Source organism: Poeciliopsis prolifica, unplaced genomic scaffold (assembly GCF_027474105.1).
Source record: "Poeciliopsis prolifica strain line A6 unplaced genomic scaffold, Auburn_PproV2 SCAFFOLD058, whole genome shotgun sequence".
Lineage (NCBI taxonomy): Eukaryota > Metazoa > Chordata > Actinopteri > Cyprinodontiformes > Poeciliidae > Poeciliopsis > Poeciliopsis prolifica.
Window position 1 is genome coordinate 939,115 of NW_026562433.1, and position 18,296 is coordinate 957,410.

Sequence of the window (18,296 nt, forward strand, 5' to 3'; positions counted from 1 at the left end):
CTTTAAGGTGTGTTCAAATGACTTATTCATAATTAGGCGTTTTATTGTAATTATAATTACAATAATTTGTAATTATAATTACAATTTATTATAATTGTAATTATAATAAATTGTATTATTGCAGTTAATTTACAAAGGGCATTGGCCCACAACATGGAACCAGTTTATAGCTCCTTACTATAAACTGGTTTCTGGGCCTCTCTCTTTCAGGCTATCAAAAGTTGTAATTTTGGAAAATTTGAGACTCTTCAAATCAACTCCATGTGATTTTAAATGACCTGTGATTTTGTTTGTCCTGGTCAAGTTTGCTCTCAAAAACTAAGATGTTTTCTTCACATTTGTGTCACAACGAGTCAAGTTGTGTAACCCGAGCACAAGTATTTAACCCTGACACGGTCTCTGGGCGATGTCACGGTTGGACAGCAGGGTTTTCCGGTGTTTTCCCTGAAATCAAAACACCTCGTAAAAGCAGACAAGATCCAATCTGTTAAGGATTTTCAATATGTTGTTGCTTGTGCATTCTGATTTGTAGGAAGAGTTCAACAGCATCCTGTCTGAAGCAGGAAACAAACTGGTGGTGGTGGACTTCACAGCTTCGTGGTGCAGTCCCTGCAGAATGATAGCTCCAATTTTTGAAGTAAGTAGATGGTTGGGGCTCAGAATGTTTGCAGAAAGTGAAAAACATTTTTGTATTACAGCTACAAAAAAACAAATTCTGGCATGATCCATTTAGATAACTTGCAAAAAGGAAAAGTTCAACCAATTGAGACAATATCTTCTGTTATTGCTCTTGCACTAACTTGCTGCACGTAAGTTTTTCTAAGTTACAATCTATTCTTTTGTAGAAACTGGCAGCGGATTCTGCAAACAAAGATGTAATTTTCTTTAAGGTGGATGTGGATGAGGCTGCAGTAAGTATAATTTTTCATATTGTCTAACAAACAATAAATAAACAATAAATTATGCTTGAAAATGTCAGGATATGGTTTGTGGCTAAATGTTATAGTTAATAAAAATAAATTGTGACTGGAAATCAGTGGATAAAATTCTTTCTAATTGTTTTCTTCTGTACTGCCAAATAAATTGCTGATTATATTGCAAAAATCAGAAAACGAGCTCTAATTTAAGATTTTCTGGCTGTGTTGATGGCAGTGTGAATTCTACACTCCCATCTTATACTCGCCTCACAGCTTTGTTTGGTATTTAGGTCCATGACATACAAATGCAAATGGACCCACCTTATTGCATGGGCAAACATCACAGTGTTTGAGTCTGTGGGATGTCTCTTCATACTCATATTTTTGACCTGATGGTTTATTCTTCAGTTTCTGATGAGCTAAAGTTGAACCCATTTGTGAAGTTTCCGCTGATTGGTCCATTAATTGTTTGAGTTTCCTTATTTGTTTTCAGGATGTGGCTCAGAAGTGCGAAATCCAAGCCATGCCGACATTCCATTTCTACAGAAATGGAAAGTTGGTAAGTACAAGTACTCAGTGAAGTCTACGTCACAAGGGATATAAAAAAATATGGGATGGATGAACGTCTGATTCTGAAACAATCCAGTAAAAAGACAGAACAATGAAGATCTAACTCATCTGCCGCACTCATAAGATGCCGTAAGAGTCAAGCAAACCAAATTGTCCAATGCAAAAAAATCTTGGGATTAGACGTCAACAATATTGATAGAGGGGCTTACTCCCCCATGCACTTCTTCCAATCAGCCGTAGCCTTTTATATCTTTAAGTCTTGTCTAATTTATGCATGATGTTCTCCAGACATCTGTCAGCAGCACAGAAAGGAGTGGCCACACACACACACACGTGCTGAAAGGTGTGTGTGCAGCACTCTATGATCTACATTTAAGTTCACTTATCTGCGAGCAGTTCTTAAAATGTTCTGAAGCTCCCAACTTCACTGAGTTCAGGAAATTTCTCATTTATTTTCAGCAGCCAACTTAGAAGAATAGTGTTAGGTTTATTCACCTGGATGTTCTCACACACTGGAAAAAAGGAGAAAGACAATTCAAGATTTGTACACTCAAAAGAGCGGAGAGAGGGGCAAAGAAGACTTCTCCATCTCAGTCTTCCAAAACCTCCACATCTTGCTCTTATTACAGATATAAGTTATTAATTTAATTCTATCAAATAGACATGAAAATGTTGCAGACGATGGAGGTGTGTCGTCTCATGGATGGTAAAAGTTCTGCTTTTCTGTCTTTCAGGTGCATGAATTTTCTGGTGCTAACCAGAAAAAACTAGAAGAAAAAATCAAAGAGCTGAGGTAGAAGTCCTGCTGACCAATCCAAACACGACACAAACACACTGCGCTGTTTCCTTCAGTGTTTGCGTGGATAATAATGGGCATCAACTAGATTTGAACCCGATTAGTGTCATAAGTGAGCTTTGATCCTAAAATGATCTGAATGTTTTCAAAACCGTGGATTTAATAAATGATGAAAAACTGTTTGCAGCATTTCATTTAAGTATATAGAAGTATATTTAAAAATATAAAAGTATATTTAACTTCAACAACTTCTGTAGATGTGAAGAAAAGTAGAACAACCTACCAGAACTAGTGTGTTTCTTTTCCACCATGGCTGGACAAATATTTATTGCTTTCAAAAATACTAAAAATTTTAAAAAATGTACACAGTAAAAACTGAAGAACAGACATTTTAAGATTTTCTGTTGTGCAATAAACACAATATTTTGGACAGAAGTAATTTAGGAAATTTTATATTCCATAGCTTGACTACCGTACTGCATTTGCACCAGTTCTAAGGAGTCTCAGAAAGACCACAAGAATTTAGTTTTCTTAGACAAAAGTGCAAGAACAATGTTACTGTGATGTTTTGGTTTTATTTTTAACATAAAATAATAAACTGTAATTAAATTAAATACTTAGTTTAATTACTTTATTAAACTAGGCAATCTGATCTTTATTAGAAAGTGATTTTTAAATCAACCAAAATACAAAAGGAAAACAAAAATGCTGTTTTTATATATGGGTCACTTTTCAAAAATGCTTATTGTACTTTGCCAAGTTTAATGGATAAATAAGTCTGCGAACGAATAAAAAACCTCCTTACAATTTTAAATTGAAAAAGAAACAAAAAAGGCATTAATTAAATACACATACTCTGTGTCGGTTCTAAATTGTTTTATTTTTATCAGAGAAAATCTAAAACATCTGCATCTCCATAAGCTACAGGTTCGAGAAGGCCAACTTTCTATCGTGCCCGTATTATTCCAAGGGCCAAAATGTCCCCAGTGCCAGACTTTTACACACTCCTGTGTTTGGCATCTACTAGGTACATCTAAAAAAATCAGGTAACATTGTAGAAAAGTGCAATACTTCTTGCCAGATGAGTTAATATCAGAAATATGAACATGAGTTTTATGCAACTTTATACAGACTTGGCCACAGTCCAAAGGAGCCACTCACATTGATTGAGAAAAAATCTCAAAAATTTCTTCCACCCACACAGAGTTCTCAGTGTGGGTGGAAGATCAGGAATCAGATTCTTCCAGATTTCTTTGGAAGAGCCTCTAGGACGTGCTGTCTCTTGCAAACACATTCCTACTTTAGAACTGCAGGCAAGTGACAAGGGTTTAGAGAAAACTCGGTCTTGATTTATGCTTTGTGGTTTACAGTTAAACCACAAGGGACTAGAAGAATCTTCTCTTCTCCTCTCATACAAGGCTTTGATGTTTCAATAGTTAGCTATTGCGGGTGTCAACATATGCAGGTACTAGGTACTAGGCTAGGTACTATAGGCTTCACAAAAGCACTGATACGCCTCAAATCAAATTTTACATGTTAAAAACTTCAATGTACTGTTTGGGGATTTTATGTGTTTGGGAAACACAAAGTGTATTTTAGTGTTGTGGAACAGATTCCACAACACTATTAAATAAATAGTATTAAATAAATTAATTTATTTAATTAAAAATACAAACAAAACAAAAAAACATAGGGTAAATTTATACTCAGCCCCCTTTACTCTGATACTCCAGGCAAAGCCTGATGTCTAGGGTTTTGTACTCTAGACATCGGGCTCCACTGCCTTGAGAAGTCAAAACGGAGTCCGGCGGTGTGTAATTTGATCTCATATAAATTCAGCTGTTCTATTAAAGCCTCAGAGGTTTGCTGGAGAACCACCATTACAAAGGCCAAGAAAGAACCGTCACGGTTCATCTGAAGATGGGAGAGATGGCAAAACTGCAAAACCTCACCAAGACTGGCTCGTTCACCAAATGGACTCTACTTTGTGTCAGTCCCTCAAATGCCCAACCCACCTGAACCCTTTCAAAGGACCAGCGGGATGAAGCGACATGCAGAGATGACCTCTGTCAGATCAAAATGCAGCTCCACTTGCATTCTGCGTTCAAGCTCACAAGTCAGATGTTGTCCTGGAGCCACCAGGTTGGAAGCGTCAGTGCTCACGCTGACGCTGATCAGTTGGACAGACGAAAAAGAGCCCTACATCACGCCACACGTTATTCTGGTAGCCTTTTGTCTTTCTTGAAGAATGCTTTTGGCACCAGTAGCCTTTAACAGTAATCAAATAGGGGAGACACGATGAGGTCTGTTGCCTCTGGACGCGGGGCTCCCGTTCTAACCACTGGGACACTGGACGCCCCCAGGTATCCTTAGCTTAAGCGACAGAATAGACTTTTGAAAAGAAGTTCACCCCACTCTTTTCTTACTTTAATTGAAGACTTCGATTTGACAACAAAAATTATTTTTAAGCTGTATTTCTACTCGGATTCAGGGGCATTAAGTTGTTGTTACGGCAGTTCGCCACCAGTGGGCGTATAGAACACAGTGAGCGCTCCTGACTCGACGAGCTAACCGCTACTGAGCGCAGAGACTAACGGCTGGTTAGCTCACTGTTGCTAACAGGTAAATATAAACTATTTCTATTAGTTGTCTTGTACAGGAGAAGTGCGCTAAGCTAAAACAGCCTGATATTTGAGCAAAAGTTAAGAATTGTTAATTGTTTGAGGAAGACTGTGAGTGTTTATTTGCGAATCGAGCCAACGGCTGATCAGCGCGGGCGCTTTTCGCTGTCGCTCTACGCGCCGAAAATCACACCGATTAATCACCAAGTGCGCAAACACACGAGATTCCTGCGCGAGACTCCCAAGAGACCTAAGCTCCTCCCCTTTGGCGCCACAAAATCTGCAATTTTGATTGAAAAAAAAACCTGACAAAAAAAAAAAAAAAAAAACTAAATCACAAAATTCCTGCTTAACAGGAATTTATTGATATTTTTAACTGTTTATTTGGTTTTATCAAAAATATTCTGGCACAACTGGCCCTTAAGAACATTCAGATTTTTGATATGGCACAAAATGAAAATGAGTTTGACACTCCTGTTCTAAAATATAATTTCTAGTTGTAATAATACTCATGTTTTTAGCTTTCATTTTTTATTTTGTCTGTCTATACTAATTGGAAGATAATAAATTATGTCATTGCAGTCTAACATAGAAGTTACAGGTAGAAGCCGCTGTTGATTAAATACTGAAATAGCTTGCCGTAACCTTTGAATTTAGACAAACCTGTATTCAAGGTGTGTTCAAATTATGCAGGTCTGACTTAAAAATGTTCATAATCAGGCGTTTTGTACCCTGATTATGAACATTCAGTTCCCAGTGGTTGCCTGCCGTCTCTAAGCAGTAATCATGGTTAAAATCGTGGAAACTTTGGTAAGTTCATAATTTTTATGTCACTTTTTGGAGGTTTCACCTTTGAGTCAAGGATTTTTGACTAATTTACAGAGGGCACTGGCCCACAATATGGAACCAGTTTATAGTTTCTTTCTATAGACTGGTTTCTGGGCCTCTCTCTTTCAAGCTATCAAAAGTTATTATTTTGATAAAGTTGGGACTCTTCAAATCAACTCCATGTGATTTGAAATGACTTGTGACCTTATTTGACCCGGTTAGGTTTGGGCATAAAAATCAAGCTGTTTTCTTAACATTTGTGTCACAATAAGTGAAGTTGTGTAACCTGAGCTCCAGTGTTTAACGTTGCCGCGATCTAAACGCTCAGTAGGACCCCGGCAGATGTCACGGTTGGACAGTGGGGAAGCAAATGGATTGTGGGATTCCGTCAGATGGAAAACAAACAAAAAATATGTTGTTGCTTGTGCATTCTGATTCGTAGGAAGAGTTTAAGAAAATCCTGTCTGAAGCAGGAAGCAAACTGGTGGTGGTGGACTTCATAGCTTCGTGGTGCAGTCCCTGCCAAACGATAGCTCCATTATTTGAAGTAAGCAGATGTTTGGGTCTCAGAATGTTAGCGGAAAGTGAAAAACATTTTCGCCTTATCCCTACGAGAGAAGCACATTCTGGAATGATCGTTAAATAGCTTGCATAGGCGAAAAGTTCAACCAATTGAGACAGTATCTTTTGTTATTGCTCTTGCACTAACTTGCCATACGTTTTTCTAATGCACAATTCATGCTTTTGTAGAAACTGGCAGAGGATTCTGCAAACAAAGATGTGATTTTCTTCAAGGTGGATGTGGATGACGCTAAAGTAAGTTTTTCAAACTGTTTGTTTATAAAGATGCACTTCATAGTAGAGGATTAAAGTGTCCGTCTGTATGACTGACCGAGTCTGTGGGATGTCTCTAATTCGTATTTTGACCTGATGGTTTATTCTTCAGTTTCGGATGAGCCTCAGCTGAAACCCATTCCGAAAGTTTGGTCCATTAATTGTTTGAGCTTCTTTGTTTTCAGGATGTGAGAAAGCACTGTGGAATCAGTAGCATGCCGACATTCCATTTCTACAAAAATGGAAGCAAAGTAAGTAGTGAAGACGTCGTCTCAAGGGATTTAGTGTCACATTCACACAAAGTACACGTAGCAATATCTCAGACATGGTGCTCCAGATGCTAAAACGTAACATGGTTTAAATTTTTCCTCAACATATCGATTAAATCCTTTGTAAGTTAAAATCCTGACATCTTTCGCAACACTGCTGGCACTACAGCCAAATCTGATGACCAGGGTGAAAAATTAGCTTCAAATAAAGAGTCAGACAGGGAGGTAAAGGTGGAAATCTTTAAATACAGTTTGACAACTGAGTAGGTGGCTAAATGCTGTTCCTGGTGATTGATTGATTCATTCGTTTTCTGTAAACGATGAACAGGGAAGGCTCAACCAATCAGGTGGTCTGCACAAAGCCTCAAACTGATACCAACATCAAAAAATATTTTCAGATGTGTTTTCTCCAAAAAAACCATTTAAAAGCAGACCAGTTAATCTTTCTTTATCTTAGTTTTTCCAGTTTTCAAATGACTGAGGTGGAGGAGTCATTTGGAGGAGTATGTAAAAATTTTTTATCTTTTTACATACTGGAAAAAGATAAAATTCCAGTATGTGTACGACACATGAAGATAGTATATTTATCCATATTTTACAAGCAAAATAAACCAGTAAAGGCAAAATTTAATTCTGAGGTGTTTTGATGAGGCCAACATTTAAATTGTTGTGACTGCGATCCCCACATTTCCTTACATTGATCTAGTCTGTACATTTAGAAAGATGCAGCTGGTGATAATATTTTCTCATTTTCCTTCCTTTTTGTTCTCTTTTAAATAACTAATCTTGATGAAGCTTTTCATTTACTGAGATAACAACAGCTCAACGCAATCACAGCTTCCAGATCCAGATCCGGAATTGTTTTGGATCTGGGTGAGTGAATGTGAAACATTAAATTAGATGTGTACTATCCTGCTGCTGAATTTAGACTTTAGTTCACTAATCTGCAAGTAGTTCTTAAAATGCTCTAAAGCTCAGGGAATTCCTGTTCATTTCTAATTACTTCTTTTCAGCAACCAACTTATTGCAGACGATGGAAGTGTGTCGTTTCATGGATGGTAAAAGTTCTTCTCTTCTGTCTTTCAGGTGCATGAATTTTCTGGTGCTGACGAGAGTCAACTGAGGGAAAAAATCCAAGAGCTGAGGCAGTAGTAGTCCTGCTGATCGATCCAAACACGACACAAACACACTGCATTGTTTCCTTCAGTGTTTATCGCTTCCAACAATAGTGAAAAAAATGTTAAAAATGCAAACAATAAAGACCAAAGGAACTGACCGAACCGGGCGGACTTCAAACGTGGCGACAAACATCTTCAGTGCAGGCTGAGGGTCGTGACCTCATGACAACAACAAAACCACAAAAAGCAAAGAGGAAACTCCCCATCGCTTGAGATCGCTTCTGCGCATGTCTATCTGTGTCCAGGTCGACTTGACACAGATGAACATGCGCAGAAGAGAACAAAGGCCGAGCAAATACATGCAAGGAACCACAGCAACGCCGGCACCGCTGAGCTGCATATTCAGGACCGCTGCGCTTAAAGATCAAAGTATGTCAGACAAAGGTTTCCTGCAGAGGGGGCCTGTAATTAGTCCGGGACTCAGGACACAGTCGCAGCGTTTGATGCAGCTTCACTGAAACCGATTAAAGCAAACTGACAGTGAGACCGATAAGGCAAGATAGATTTTCAGTTGTACTCAGCTATTATCAACATTAGAGAGAAAAACTAACAACTAGACTGCTCAAAGTGTGCCTCTCTTATGAAGTAAATGTAGCCGTTAAATTTCAGTGATAAAGATGATTCTAAAAGTTTCAAATTATTAAACAGAAAGAAATTACATATCTTAAAACCCTGTGATAACTGTCCCACTTAGCGTCACATTTACCTGTAAGTTATTTTCACAGCAAATAAAGAAATCAGCAGCTGACCATGTCAATGCTCAGCAGATATTGCCAATCCAGTACCTTTCTGTGACATTCTTGTGTTTTCCAGTAATGCAGTTTACTTAAATTTTTACATTAATGTAAGTTTTCCACTTTGGCTGTATTGTCTGCTTGGCAATAAATAGTCAAATCATTATAATACATAGCCTCGCAAACATTGCCGGATAAATTGTGCTCTGATGTCATCGATGGTGTTTTTCCTTCTTGACGTCAAGTCCAGCTAAAACTCCTGCTATTGTACACATGCTTAAACTCGATGATGATGATGATGATGATGATGATACTTTCTCTCTTCAATCTCTACTGAAAAAATAAAGGGAGTAGTTTGTTCCACTAAACCTTTGAACTCTTAAACTAAAAATAAAAAAAGAGTCAAAGATAAAGGAAGGTGAATAATATATTTCAAAATGATAGTTATTTATTCTGCGTAAATGTTTCTAAAAAGAGTTCAAGGAAAAAAAAAAAAAAACACTGGCGCCTCTGTTGGGCAGGCTTTAGGCTGTGGATGATGAAACCAGCTGCATGTTGCTGTCTGTGTTGGGAAACTGATTGAGAAACTGAAGAGGCGACCAGATCCGGGTTCTGCGTCACCTGGATGTTTGTGAAAAGGCCATCATCACAGAATACGATCCGACTTCAGTTGGAAGTCGGATCGTAGAGGTTTGCATGACTTCTCTCTTGACATTCAGTTTCTTTTCCTGTTTGGTAACGTTGCAGTGACAGGGATTGCGTTTATGATGTAAGCAAATTCAAACTGCTTGAATGCTTCATTGTTTCAACCAGACTTCTGTATTTTACCTGGAATTGTGTTTTTGCAACACACACTGCGAATGCAGAGTGTGTTAGCATCAGGAGAGTCGACTCAGCTCTTTGTGAAAACACACATCTAGTGACTGCTGCAGTGAAATCACGTGGTTTTCTCTGATGTGGCTGCTGGCTGTTTGCCCAGAGTGTGCTGCTGTTGTCCAGAAAACAGGGGCTGACATAAAAGGCAACATTTTAATCTATTGACAACACATACACAGCACTGGCAATAGAAAGTAAAAAAATCTGCAAATGACTCAGAGTCAGAGGCTACAAAAGAAAAATCCAGTGTTAAGAAATAATTGTTTTGACCAAAATCACTGACGGCATAATCAGTCGACATGTATTAACACGTTTTTGCAACACGAGTAACACTTGCTAGAATATTGAAGGTAGAAGTATTCAGGAGAAGGGATCCTGGCAGAAGAACCTGCTAAACTGGTCATTTGGCAATCTCTCAATCAGCAAGACAATCTAAGGTGCGGCCTAAAAACATCTGACTGGTACGAGTTGTTTGTGCTCATTAAGTTACTGTCTCTCATCTGAAAGTCAGTATGTGGCCAAGAGCCACGATGGAGCCAGAGCTGTGAAACAGTAACGAGTTTTCATGCCAACGGATGGGAGTTATGCAATGACGATGCAGGAGGCTCAAACTGAAGCCTGGCAGAGAAGTTTGACGAGAGGAAAAATATTATTATATACAATAAACCCAAATGACTACAGAGAATATAACAGATTAAATAGTGCCACCGACATACTTCAGGAGTTGTGATTGACATATAAGGTCAACTTGCGTTTTTAAAAATGGCCTCATTTTTAGATATATAAATTTAAGACTTTGAAGGACTGGTAATGACTTTCGGGAAGAATTTCTGAGTCGTTCATCTTTCGTCCTGTGCAGAGCCTCCCTGTGGGCTACAGGTCGAACCATTCAAAGCTGGGCCGTCAGCTTGTCTCAATGCCTTAATGTGTGTTGCAATTGTTTTGCAGACCTTGAGCACCGAATATTCTTCATAAATATGTGATGGAGCTGTGCTGTGCTCCGATTCATTTTGATGTTTGCCGCTGCTCCGACAGCGTTTCGCCGTCATGTTGTGACGTGGTTCTCCAGCCTGAGCCACTCTAGACTAAAGCTGTAGCTGAAATTATGCATTTATGCTTCAAAGAGAGACGTTCCCATAAGCTGTGCTTCTTATTTGATTTCAAATCACTTAAATTAAAGGTATTTGTGCCGACAGCAATGAAGCAATGACGGAATTTAAGGAGTCAGGTTGAAGTAGAAGTGTTGTACCATACAGACAGGAAATGAAGTCAGAGATGCATTTAATGTGTGTATTCGGTTTATGAGGACTGATAACTTAGGGCCAGGTTTGTTTGGAAATCATTTTTCTCTTGATAAATGAAACAGATTCACGTTTTATAAAACAAAAATATATATATTTAGAAGTACTTTAAAAAAGGTGGAATTTCTTTATTGTATAAGTAGCCAATATGTGTCTAATGATTTATAGCTGTGCAATGTTCCTCATGTTTGCTGCATGGAAGAACATAGGTGCATATTTGAGGAGCGAGAGAAGTGTAATTAAAAAATGTTTTAAAAAAATCGCAACAAATAAAACAAATTTGCCATAAGGAGAGCAAGAGATGCAGCATCCATTACAGACGCAAGTGAGCAGAGAGCAATGAAACCCTAAGAGCTGAAATACAGAGAAGTGAGGAGGAGTGAAACTGATCCCAGTCTGATCAGAGGGATGGGAAGGAGACCAACAGAGTGAATAAGGGAAAACCTATAGCTACAACTAAAAATAGTCAGATTGAAAACACAAACCTCAATGAATCACGGGATCATTTCTTCCAGCCTTCAGTTTCTATACTGAACTCTTGACGTTCACGAAAAGTTGGACTGCTTTTAAAACTACGCGCCAATATCCTAATAAACGGTATACTTTCCAGCAGAATCCACTGACGGCACCAGTTTAAGTTTATTGCCGATTTCCTCAGAGATGATACTCAAACCGTCGAATGACGATTCTCATGAAGTCAAACCAACACTGGAGTTTTTAGCAACAGCGATGAGATCGTCAATGTGCTTCACCACTGAGTCAAAGTTAATAAAGTTGCATAAACTCACTAAAGGAAGCCAGAATGGAAAAACTTGAATTCTCGTTGCCTGACATTAAATCAGACTAAACGTCTTCTGCTTGAGAGAAATATTTTACAAATGTAATGATTTTCTTTACAATAAAATGCTTAGACTAGTTTGCTTGTAAATAACTTTGGAGAGCCCTGATGATGTCATGGCTTTGTAGGCTTTTGATAGGTTATCAAACCCCAGTGGAACAGTTTCTTAATGTGACTGTAACGTGTCACTGTGGGATAATATAAAGAACAGTTTTGTGAATAAGCCTAACTGATGAGTTTTCAGCTGCCTGAAGTTGAGACATTAGTATGTTCAAACAGTTATAAACACGTTAAAATTGTGCATCAAAGTAGACAAGTTCTGAGTCGAATTGAAATGGGAAATGAGCCAAATGTTTTGATTGACTGACGCATAAAACCTTTCACGATATCAGCTCGCTTCTTGTCCAGAAATTTAGCAAATAAAAATATGAGCTAAAACAGAAAATGTTCAGTCGGCTTTAAAGCCAGGCAGTGACACGATTGTTATGCAAATGTAAATATCTGCGTTGAACTGAAGGATGATTCTAACATTGTATTTAAGAACAATAAGGCATTTATTTACATGCAAAATGACCAAAGTGTTTTCAGAGGCATTTTATGCTTTAATAAAAAGGTGAATAGTTTACACATATACACTGGAACATGACATCAAATAGTTTTTACACATCGTACAAGTATAATAGCAGCAAATGTTTAATACTGTTGAGTCTGTATATGAAAAAAAATACAGCTTTAATTTACAGAACGGTTCTTGCGTTGCCTGTGCGGAGATGAGTGGATGGTTTTCATGTGTTATTTGTACAAGAGTTCCCCTTCATGAGATGTTCCATGAGGAGGCGAGTGAAGGTTTCAGAAGTGGTAGTATACTGACTTCCTCTTCCTGCAACGACAAACAACCAGGCGTTAAACCGGAACGATTAAATCCCTTTCATTTATCTGTACGTTTTAGATTATTGAGGGTTATGCGTGGCAGAAGTTACCGTAACTCTCTAATTTCTTTGTCTTGTGTCCCCTAATGCTGGAGTTGTGAATGTATTTAAATTAGAAACCGAATTGAATGCATAATTTTACAGTTATGCACAACTTTGTTACTCTATAACATGAAATGCGATAAACTCATACACAGTTCACCTGCACATTTTTCTAATAATCTTAACACTCAATGTCCCAGAGGTGCCAGTCCTCAGTGTCTAAAATACTTCATTTTATTACAAGCATTTCTGGGTGTACAGGGCTTTAGTACGCAGTCTGGAGCCATGACTCCATGTACAGATATGGATCTTGTGTGTAGTAATACACCTCAAATTCAAAAATCTTCATACCAACAGAACAAGAGAAAAGAGAAGTTTTTCACTCAGAGAAATGTGTTTTGCTTTTGAGAGTCTTCGGTGTTTTGAACGTCGGCCGATCACCTGGAGCAGTTATGTCCGCTCCAACCAGGCGTGCAGCTACATCTGTTCGGCCTGATGCATCTTCCTCCGTTCAGACACGGCGATGAACACACAGCTGCGAGAAGCAGGGGAACAAAACCACCATGAAACAAACGGCGTCCAGAAGTTACCCTTTATTGAGTGTGAACTGAAACAAACGTTCCCTGAATAATTTGCTAACCCAGATGGAAAGCGTGAACTCACCGGTGTGACATCGGGTGCCCGTCCACCCAGAGGGACACTCGCATTGGTACGGTGCCACGCAGTGCCCACCATTCAGACACGGCAGGATGCAGATAGCTGCAATAAAAACAGGAAGTACGTCAACAAGTCTGGAAGTCAAACAAAGCAAAACCACGAACTGAAAATCAAAGATTCAGGTCTGCTTTTTATCAGACTTTGAAGTAAACCTCAACTCTTTTCAAGGTTCTTCATCCAGTGATATCCACCACTGCTGATGTACGTCTGGAGGTATTGATGGGCGAAGAAGGCAAAGTTTTGTGACAATATTTTGTGGTGCGATAAAAGTGCAGATAAGAACTGTTTGCTACTAAAACCATGACTGGACTAAAATCATACAGTCATAGTTGTGACTGCATGATAGTGTCATGTAATCACAACCATGAGTCTTTTGATGAAACATCTGAAGCCCCACCAACACAGAAACTGTTCTTGAAAACCATCTCAGTTTGAAACGCAGTTCTTTAGGACACGTCGCATGAGGAAGTGTGACTTGTATCGTTTAAATGAACCCAACATTTAATCATATTGAACAAAGGGTGTAGAAAAATAGTACAAATAACCTTGACAGCGTGGACAGTTTTAGGGATTTTTAAACGTAATTAATTGGAATATATTATGACTTTTATCTGGAGGTAGACGTAAACCTGATCTGAGAAATTAGTTAATCAGCAGAATCTGAGGATGGCACAGCCGTGGCTCGTTTATACAATGAACTGTGGGCCTGCATAGGTCATTGACCTTTTATAAAGGAGGGTTACTTTGCTGCTGAGTCGACTGGAACAGCACAAAGCTCTGCCAGCGCATGTATGTATATGAATGTGTGAAACGACTTTATTTAAAAACACACAATTAGTTCCCCACAGAATACAATTTAGCTTTGTCTGTTTTCGTTGTGTCCTTGGGAAAGACATTTTCCCATTTTTTTTAATGTACTTACGCTCCTCACAGAGTCGACCCATCCAGCCCTCCGGGCAGGCGCAGATGTTGGGCCGCTGGCACACGCCTCCGTTCTGACACTGCAGCCAACACCTCGCTGAGGGAGGACACGCACAAACACACGCCGACCAACGTCAGACTCAGTTTGAAGAGACTGCACGAGGAATTCCCCGCAAAAGAAAGAAAGAAAGAAAGGTACCTCTTTGTTTTTGGGAAGAGTGTGATGGATGACTTAAATATGAAACATCATGCACACAGGAGCTAGAGGTAACATGCAACAGACTCGTTTCCTCGGCACAGAGAGGACACACATGAAGGAATCTGCCTGGACTCGGCTTTTGTTTGCAAGACAGTTGGAGTGATAAATAGGTTTCATGCTGCCTGAACGATTCTTTCTATTCTTCTTTAAAATGTAATCAGTTTCCCTTTCCAGAAACCCCCGCCCTCGTTGACAAGCAGAGAGGAAAAATCAAAAAGACCTGCAGCAGAGAAGCAGTGGTTTGGTTTGGGTTGGTTAGTAAACAGCTGCAGTGAGCTACATGCCGTTCAGACAGGAAGCGAAACTCTCCACTCGTCTCTCTACCTCTGCATGTGGGAGGGGGCGTCCAGGTGCCGTTTTCCTGACACCTGCTCCTGTCAACGCCCTCCATGGTGTAGCCGCTGAAACACGAGTACACCGCCACGTCCCCGAACTGGAACACCGCCCCCCGCACCAACCCGTTGGCCACGTGGAGTGGGGGGCCACAGGACACCCCTGGACAACAGCCACCAGTTACTCACTAAGGTATTTTTATGCTCTCGGTTTTCAACACGCTGAGGAAGTTATGTTGCAAATATGAAATCCTGCAATACAACACAATGATAATGTTAAATATTTGTGTTATGTGCGATTACAGCTAATTGGCCCCCGGCGTGATCACATGAAGCAAACTGTGCACGAAACAGAGAAAAAGATTTGTGATAATTATGTTTTCGGAATCATTTGTGTTTGATTTTCATGCAACACGTCTAAACGCTACAAACATTTGACGCGGCTCACTTCTTACAGCCGTCTCTGACTGTTCGGTTTGGACCAAAAGGACGCTGATAGCATCATGCATACAGGAGAATAAAGGTCATGCAAATGCATGCAAGGATTCATAGCAACACCGGCTGAGCTCCGTATTCGGGCAAAGGTTGCCATAGAGGGGCCTGTGATCATTTCAGCCAGCAGAACAAAGAAACAGAGCTGGATGCAGCGTCATTTGTTTTGATTAAGAAAATGAAAAGAGAGAAATAAGAGGCAGCTTAACAAACCGGCGACATGAGAGAGGAGAAGCAGCTGGTGCAAGAGGAGAGCATGCAGTGCTCAGAGGTATTTCTGCTGTTCACTTTATTATCATCAACAACATGTCCTTATATACTAATAAAGTCATATCTGATCAAACATGAGTTAACGCCATGGCCTGGTTTCCATGCTCATCGTAAAAAAGCAACATTCCCACCGATGTTTCAGGGACAAGTTTCATAAATAGGTTAATATGAAACATTTCTCAAATTTCAACCTGAAATATTAATTTTATTTCACATTTGTTTATGCAGGTTCAATAGGGACTCATTTTAGATAAGAATACAAAAGCCAGATAAAAAGTGGGAGTGAATAGTCCAAGAAGAACAGAACAGATATGATTATTCCCAATTATTAAAATTGTAAGACAATCCGATAAATAGATGTAGAACAACTGACAAGGTGACAGTTTTGTTCACTGTGGATGATTTTCACTTCAACCAATTTCTCAGCTTGTAAAAGATGCATTTGATGTTAATATTAGTGTTGGATACAAAGGCCAGGTTGTTAACTCTGTTCATAAAATATATTCATAAGGTAATAAGAAAAAGACACTATTCACTGTATTTCCTCGTTTTAACTTTGCCTCGATTTTAAAAAGCTGCTGCAGACGATAAAACCATCTGGCGGTTCAGTCCAATGTCAAAATGGCGATAATTTCTGCTGATTTTTGTCACGACTGAAATATTATGTAACTATTACAGTAAAAGTAAAAACTAAATCAGTACAAGTCTGTCTAAATGCCATGCAGAGTCTCTTGGGTCGAAAGGTGCGACCTACTTTCACAAACTGAACTGAGGGGGGTCCAGGTCTGGTCTGGCCTGCAGGTGATGGTGCCACCGCCTTTGACCTGCTGCCCCTTGGGGCAGGAAGCACGGACTGACTGCCCGACGTGAAACTCTGGCTGGGATCCGTCGCTGTTGGTGTGTTTGATCCACCAAGGGGGAGGTGGGCAAGACTTCGCTGTGAGGGACAAACACCAAAAGATTTATTTTTTTATTTCGTCAAGAAAAAAACAACAACAAATTTTTAAAGGTATTTGCCTCAAAAAACGAACAGATATTTTTAGATTTTTGTTAAGCTGTCCACATTATATTAAATTTTTTGCTAAAAGCCAAAAGGAGGATGAATAGCAAACTTAAAATAACTTGCGAACATAAATATTCACTTCAAATACAAAGTCATACACACTCCTATCAAATCCAAGTTTATTTTTTTTACCAGTTCTCACAAAACATCTTTCTCTTTTAATCTGATACAATGTATCTGAAAAACAGAGGAAAATCTGTAAAAATCAATCAACTTCAATAACCTGCATGAGAAAAATAGTCAACTAAACTGCTGTCTCTTTCTTGAAGTGTTATTTGATTTATTTGCATTCTGTCAGCAGGCTGTTATTTTGCTAAAGTTCTCCAAATCTTTTACAATGCGTGGAAATAACGCGCTCACAGATCTCTGCAGGTGAAGCATGTGACTCTGTTTCCAAAATTTGATCAATGTTTTTGGAGAAATCATTATAATGGTGACGTGAAAGTATGCTTGAACTCTCCAAGATGGCGAGACACAAAATTCCTCTTCATCTTCGACTTCGTCGCAGACACGTGGCAATTCTATCTACCAAGACAAAAAGTCTTTATTCCAGCTAAAGAAAATGACAAAACCATGCACACGTTTTGCTGTGTGGATGGTTTTCTGTGGCTCAGAAGTTTAAGTTTTATCCCAATGAACCAGAACACATTGCTTAAAATGTAATGAGATGTTTTCTTTGGAGGAATATTTAATCTTCTTCATCTGAAGAGAACAGGTTTGTCACCTACATTGTTTCACGTAGCGAACAAACTACATGTCAGAAATTCATGCAGCTTTTTTGGTGTTGCTATTTTAACCCGAAATATCCTGCCTGACCAGTTTGTGTCTTCTTTTCATGAGGAGAGGAGAAACACGTTTTTTTGCTATTCATCTTATTTGCGGGTTCACTCAGTCAAGTTTGAAATCGGGAAACATGAAAGTAAATTTTATGTTTTGGTTGAACAAAGTATTTGTGTAAGGGTGTCCACACCCGCAAATGTACGTTTTTATATCTTCATCTCTCATTAAAGGTTTAAATGATTAACCAGCTTGGTTTTTGTTTTAGACCACAAAACCCTGGTATTTTAAAAGTGGATCAGGACACTTTTTATTTATACTGGAATTTGTCTCCGTTGTGTAAAGACAATTTCAGCTGCTGTGGTTTTGCTGATTTCATGGGCATTTTGTTCAAAGAACAGCCCCCTAAAAAAGTGTCACAATTATGACTGACACTAGCAGCCAGGAAAACAATTTTGTAAAAAACTTTGCTTTCTTTATGAGTGCGTACGTGTTGAGAAAATCATTTCCCACCTTGACAGATGGGGAAAGTTGAACTCCAGGTGTTTCCTCCCATGCACATCACCAGGCCGTCTCCCACCAGGCTGTAGCCACGATCACACAGGAACTCCAAAGCGCGTCCAGAACCTAGGTTGTGCTCCTGCACTCTACCATGAAGCACCTGTTTGGGACTGTCGCAACCTCTGACCTCTGGTTGACAGCGACAGGAAGTACACGTATAATCGAAATAAG

General features: G+C 39.2%; 2 protein-coding genes and 1 pseudogene across 3 annotated transcripts in view; 2 read left to right on the top strand and 1 right to left on the bottom strand.

The window, feature by feature from the left end:
- Window positions 1-145: 145 nt before the first annotated feature.
- Window positions 146-2,463, top strand: LOC129379480 (thioredoxin-like; annotated as a pseudogene).
- Window positions 2,464-5,656: 3,193 nt separating this feature from the next.
- Window positions 5,657-8,797, top strand: LOC129379481 (thioredoxin-like). Its single transcript, XM_055060284.1, has 5 exons — window positions 5,657-5,714; window positions 6,175-6,279; window positions 6,483-6,548; window positions 6,752-6,817; window positions 7,922-8,797. Exons 1-5 carry the CDS (start codon window positions 5,691-5,693, stop codon window positions 7,985-7,987), a joined length of 327 nt encoding a protein of 108 aa, XP_054916259.1. The 5' UTR covers window positions 5,657-5,690; the 3' UTR covers window positions 7,988-8,797.
- A 3,544-nt stretch (window positions 8,798-12,341) lies between these two features.
- The window catches only part of svep1 (sushi, von Willebrand factor type A, EGF and pentraxin domain containing 1), an 85,143-nt gene continuing 79,188 nt past the window's right edge, over window positions 12,342-18,296 (bottom strand). Inside the window, exons 43-49 of one of the 2 annotated variants that reach the window (XM_055060151.1) lie at window positions 18,078-18,254; window positions 16,479-16,661; window positions 14,955-15,125; window positions 14,373-14,468; window positions 13,397-13,492; window positions 13,175-13,268; window positions 12,342-12,642 (exon numbers count right to left, since the gene is read on the bottom strand). In XM_055060151.1, coding sequence (XP_054916126.1) covers window positions 12,612-12,642; window positions 13,175-13,268; window positions 13,397-13,492; window positions 14,373-14,468; window positions 14,955-15,125; window positions 16,479-16,661; window positions 18,078-18,254 — 848 coding nt within the window. In that variant the 3' untranslated portion in view covers window positions 12,342-12,611. The remainder of the gene's footprint in view (window positions 12,643-13,174; window positions 13,269-13,396; window positions 13,493-14,372; window positions 14,469-14,954; window positions 15,126-16,478; window positions 16,662-18,077; window positions 18,255-18,296) is intronic. The other variant, XM_055060152.1, reaches the window with a different exon arrangement.

What these genes read in the sequence shown, in the direction of transcription:
- LOC129379481 (XM_055060284.1), top strand. Translation starts at nt 5,691, where the DNA reads ATGGTTAAAATCGTGGAAACTTTG. An exon ending in TGGATGTGGATGACGCTAAA is followed by an intron (nt 6,549 to 6,751) that starts GTAAGTTTTTCA and finishes CTTTGTTTTCAG; the next exon opens with GATGTGAGAAAGCACTGTGG. An exon ending in TCTACAAAAATGGAAGCAAA is followed by an intron (nt 6,818 to 7,921) that starts GTAAGTAGTGAA and finishes TCTGTCTTTCAG; the next exon opens with GTGCATGAATTTTCTGGTGC.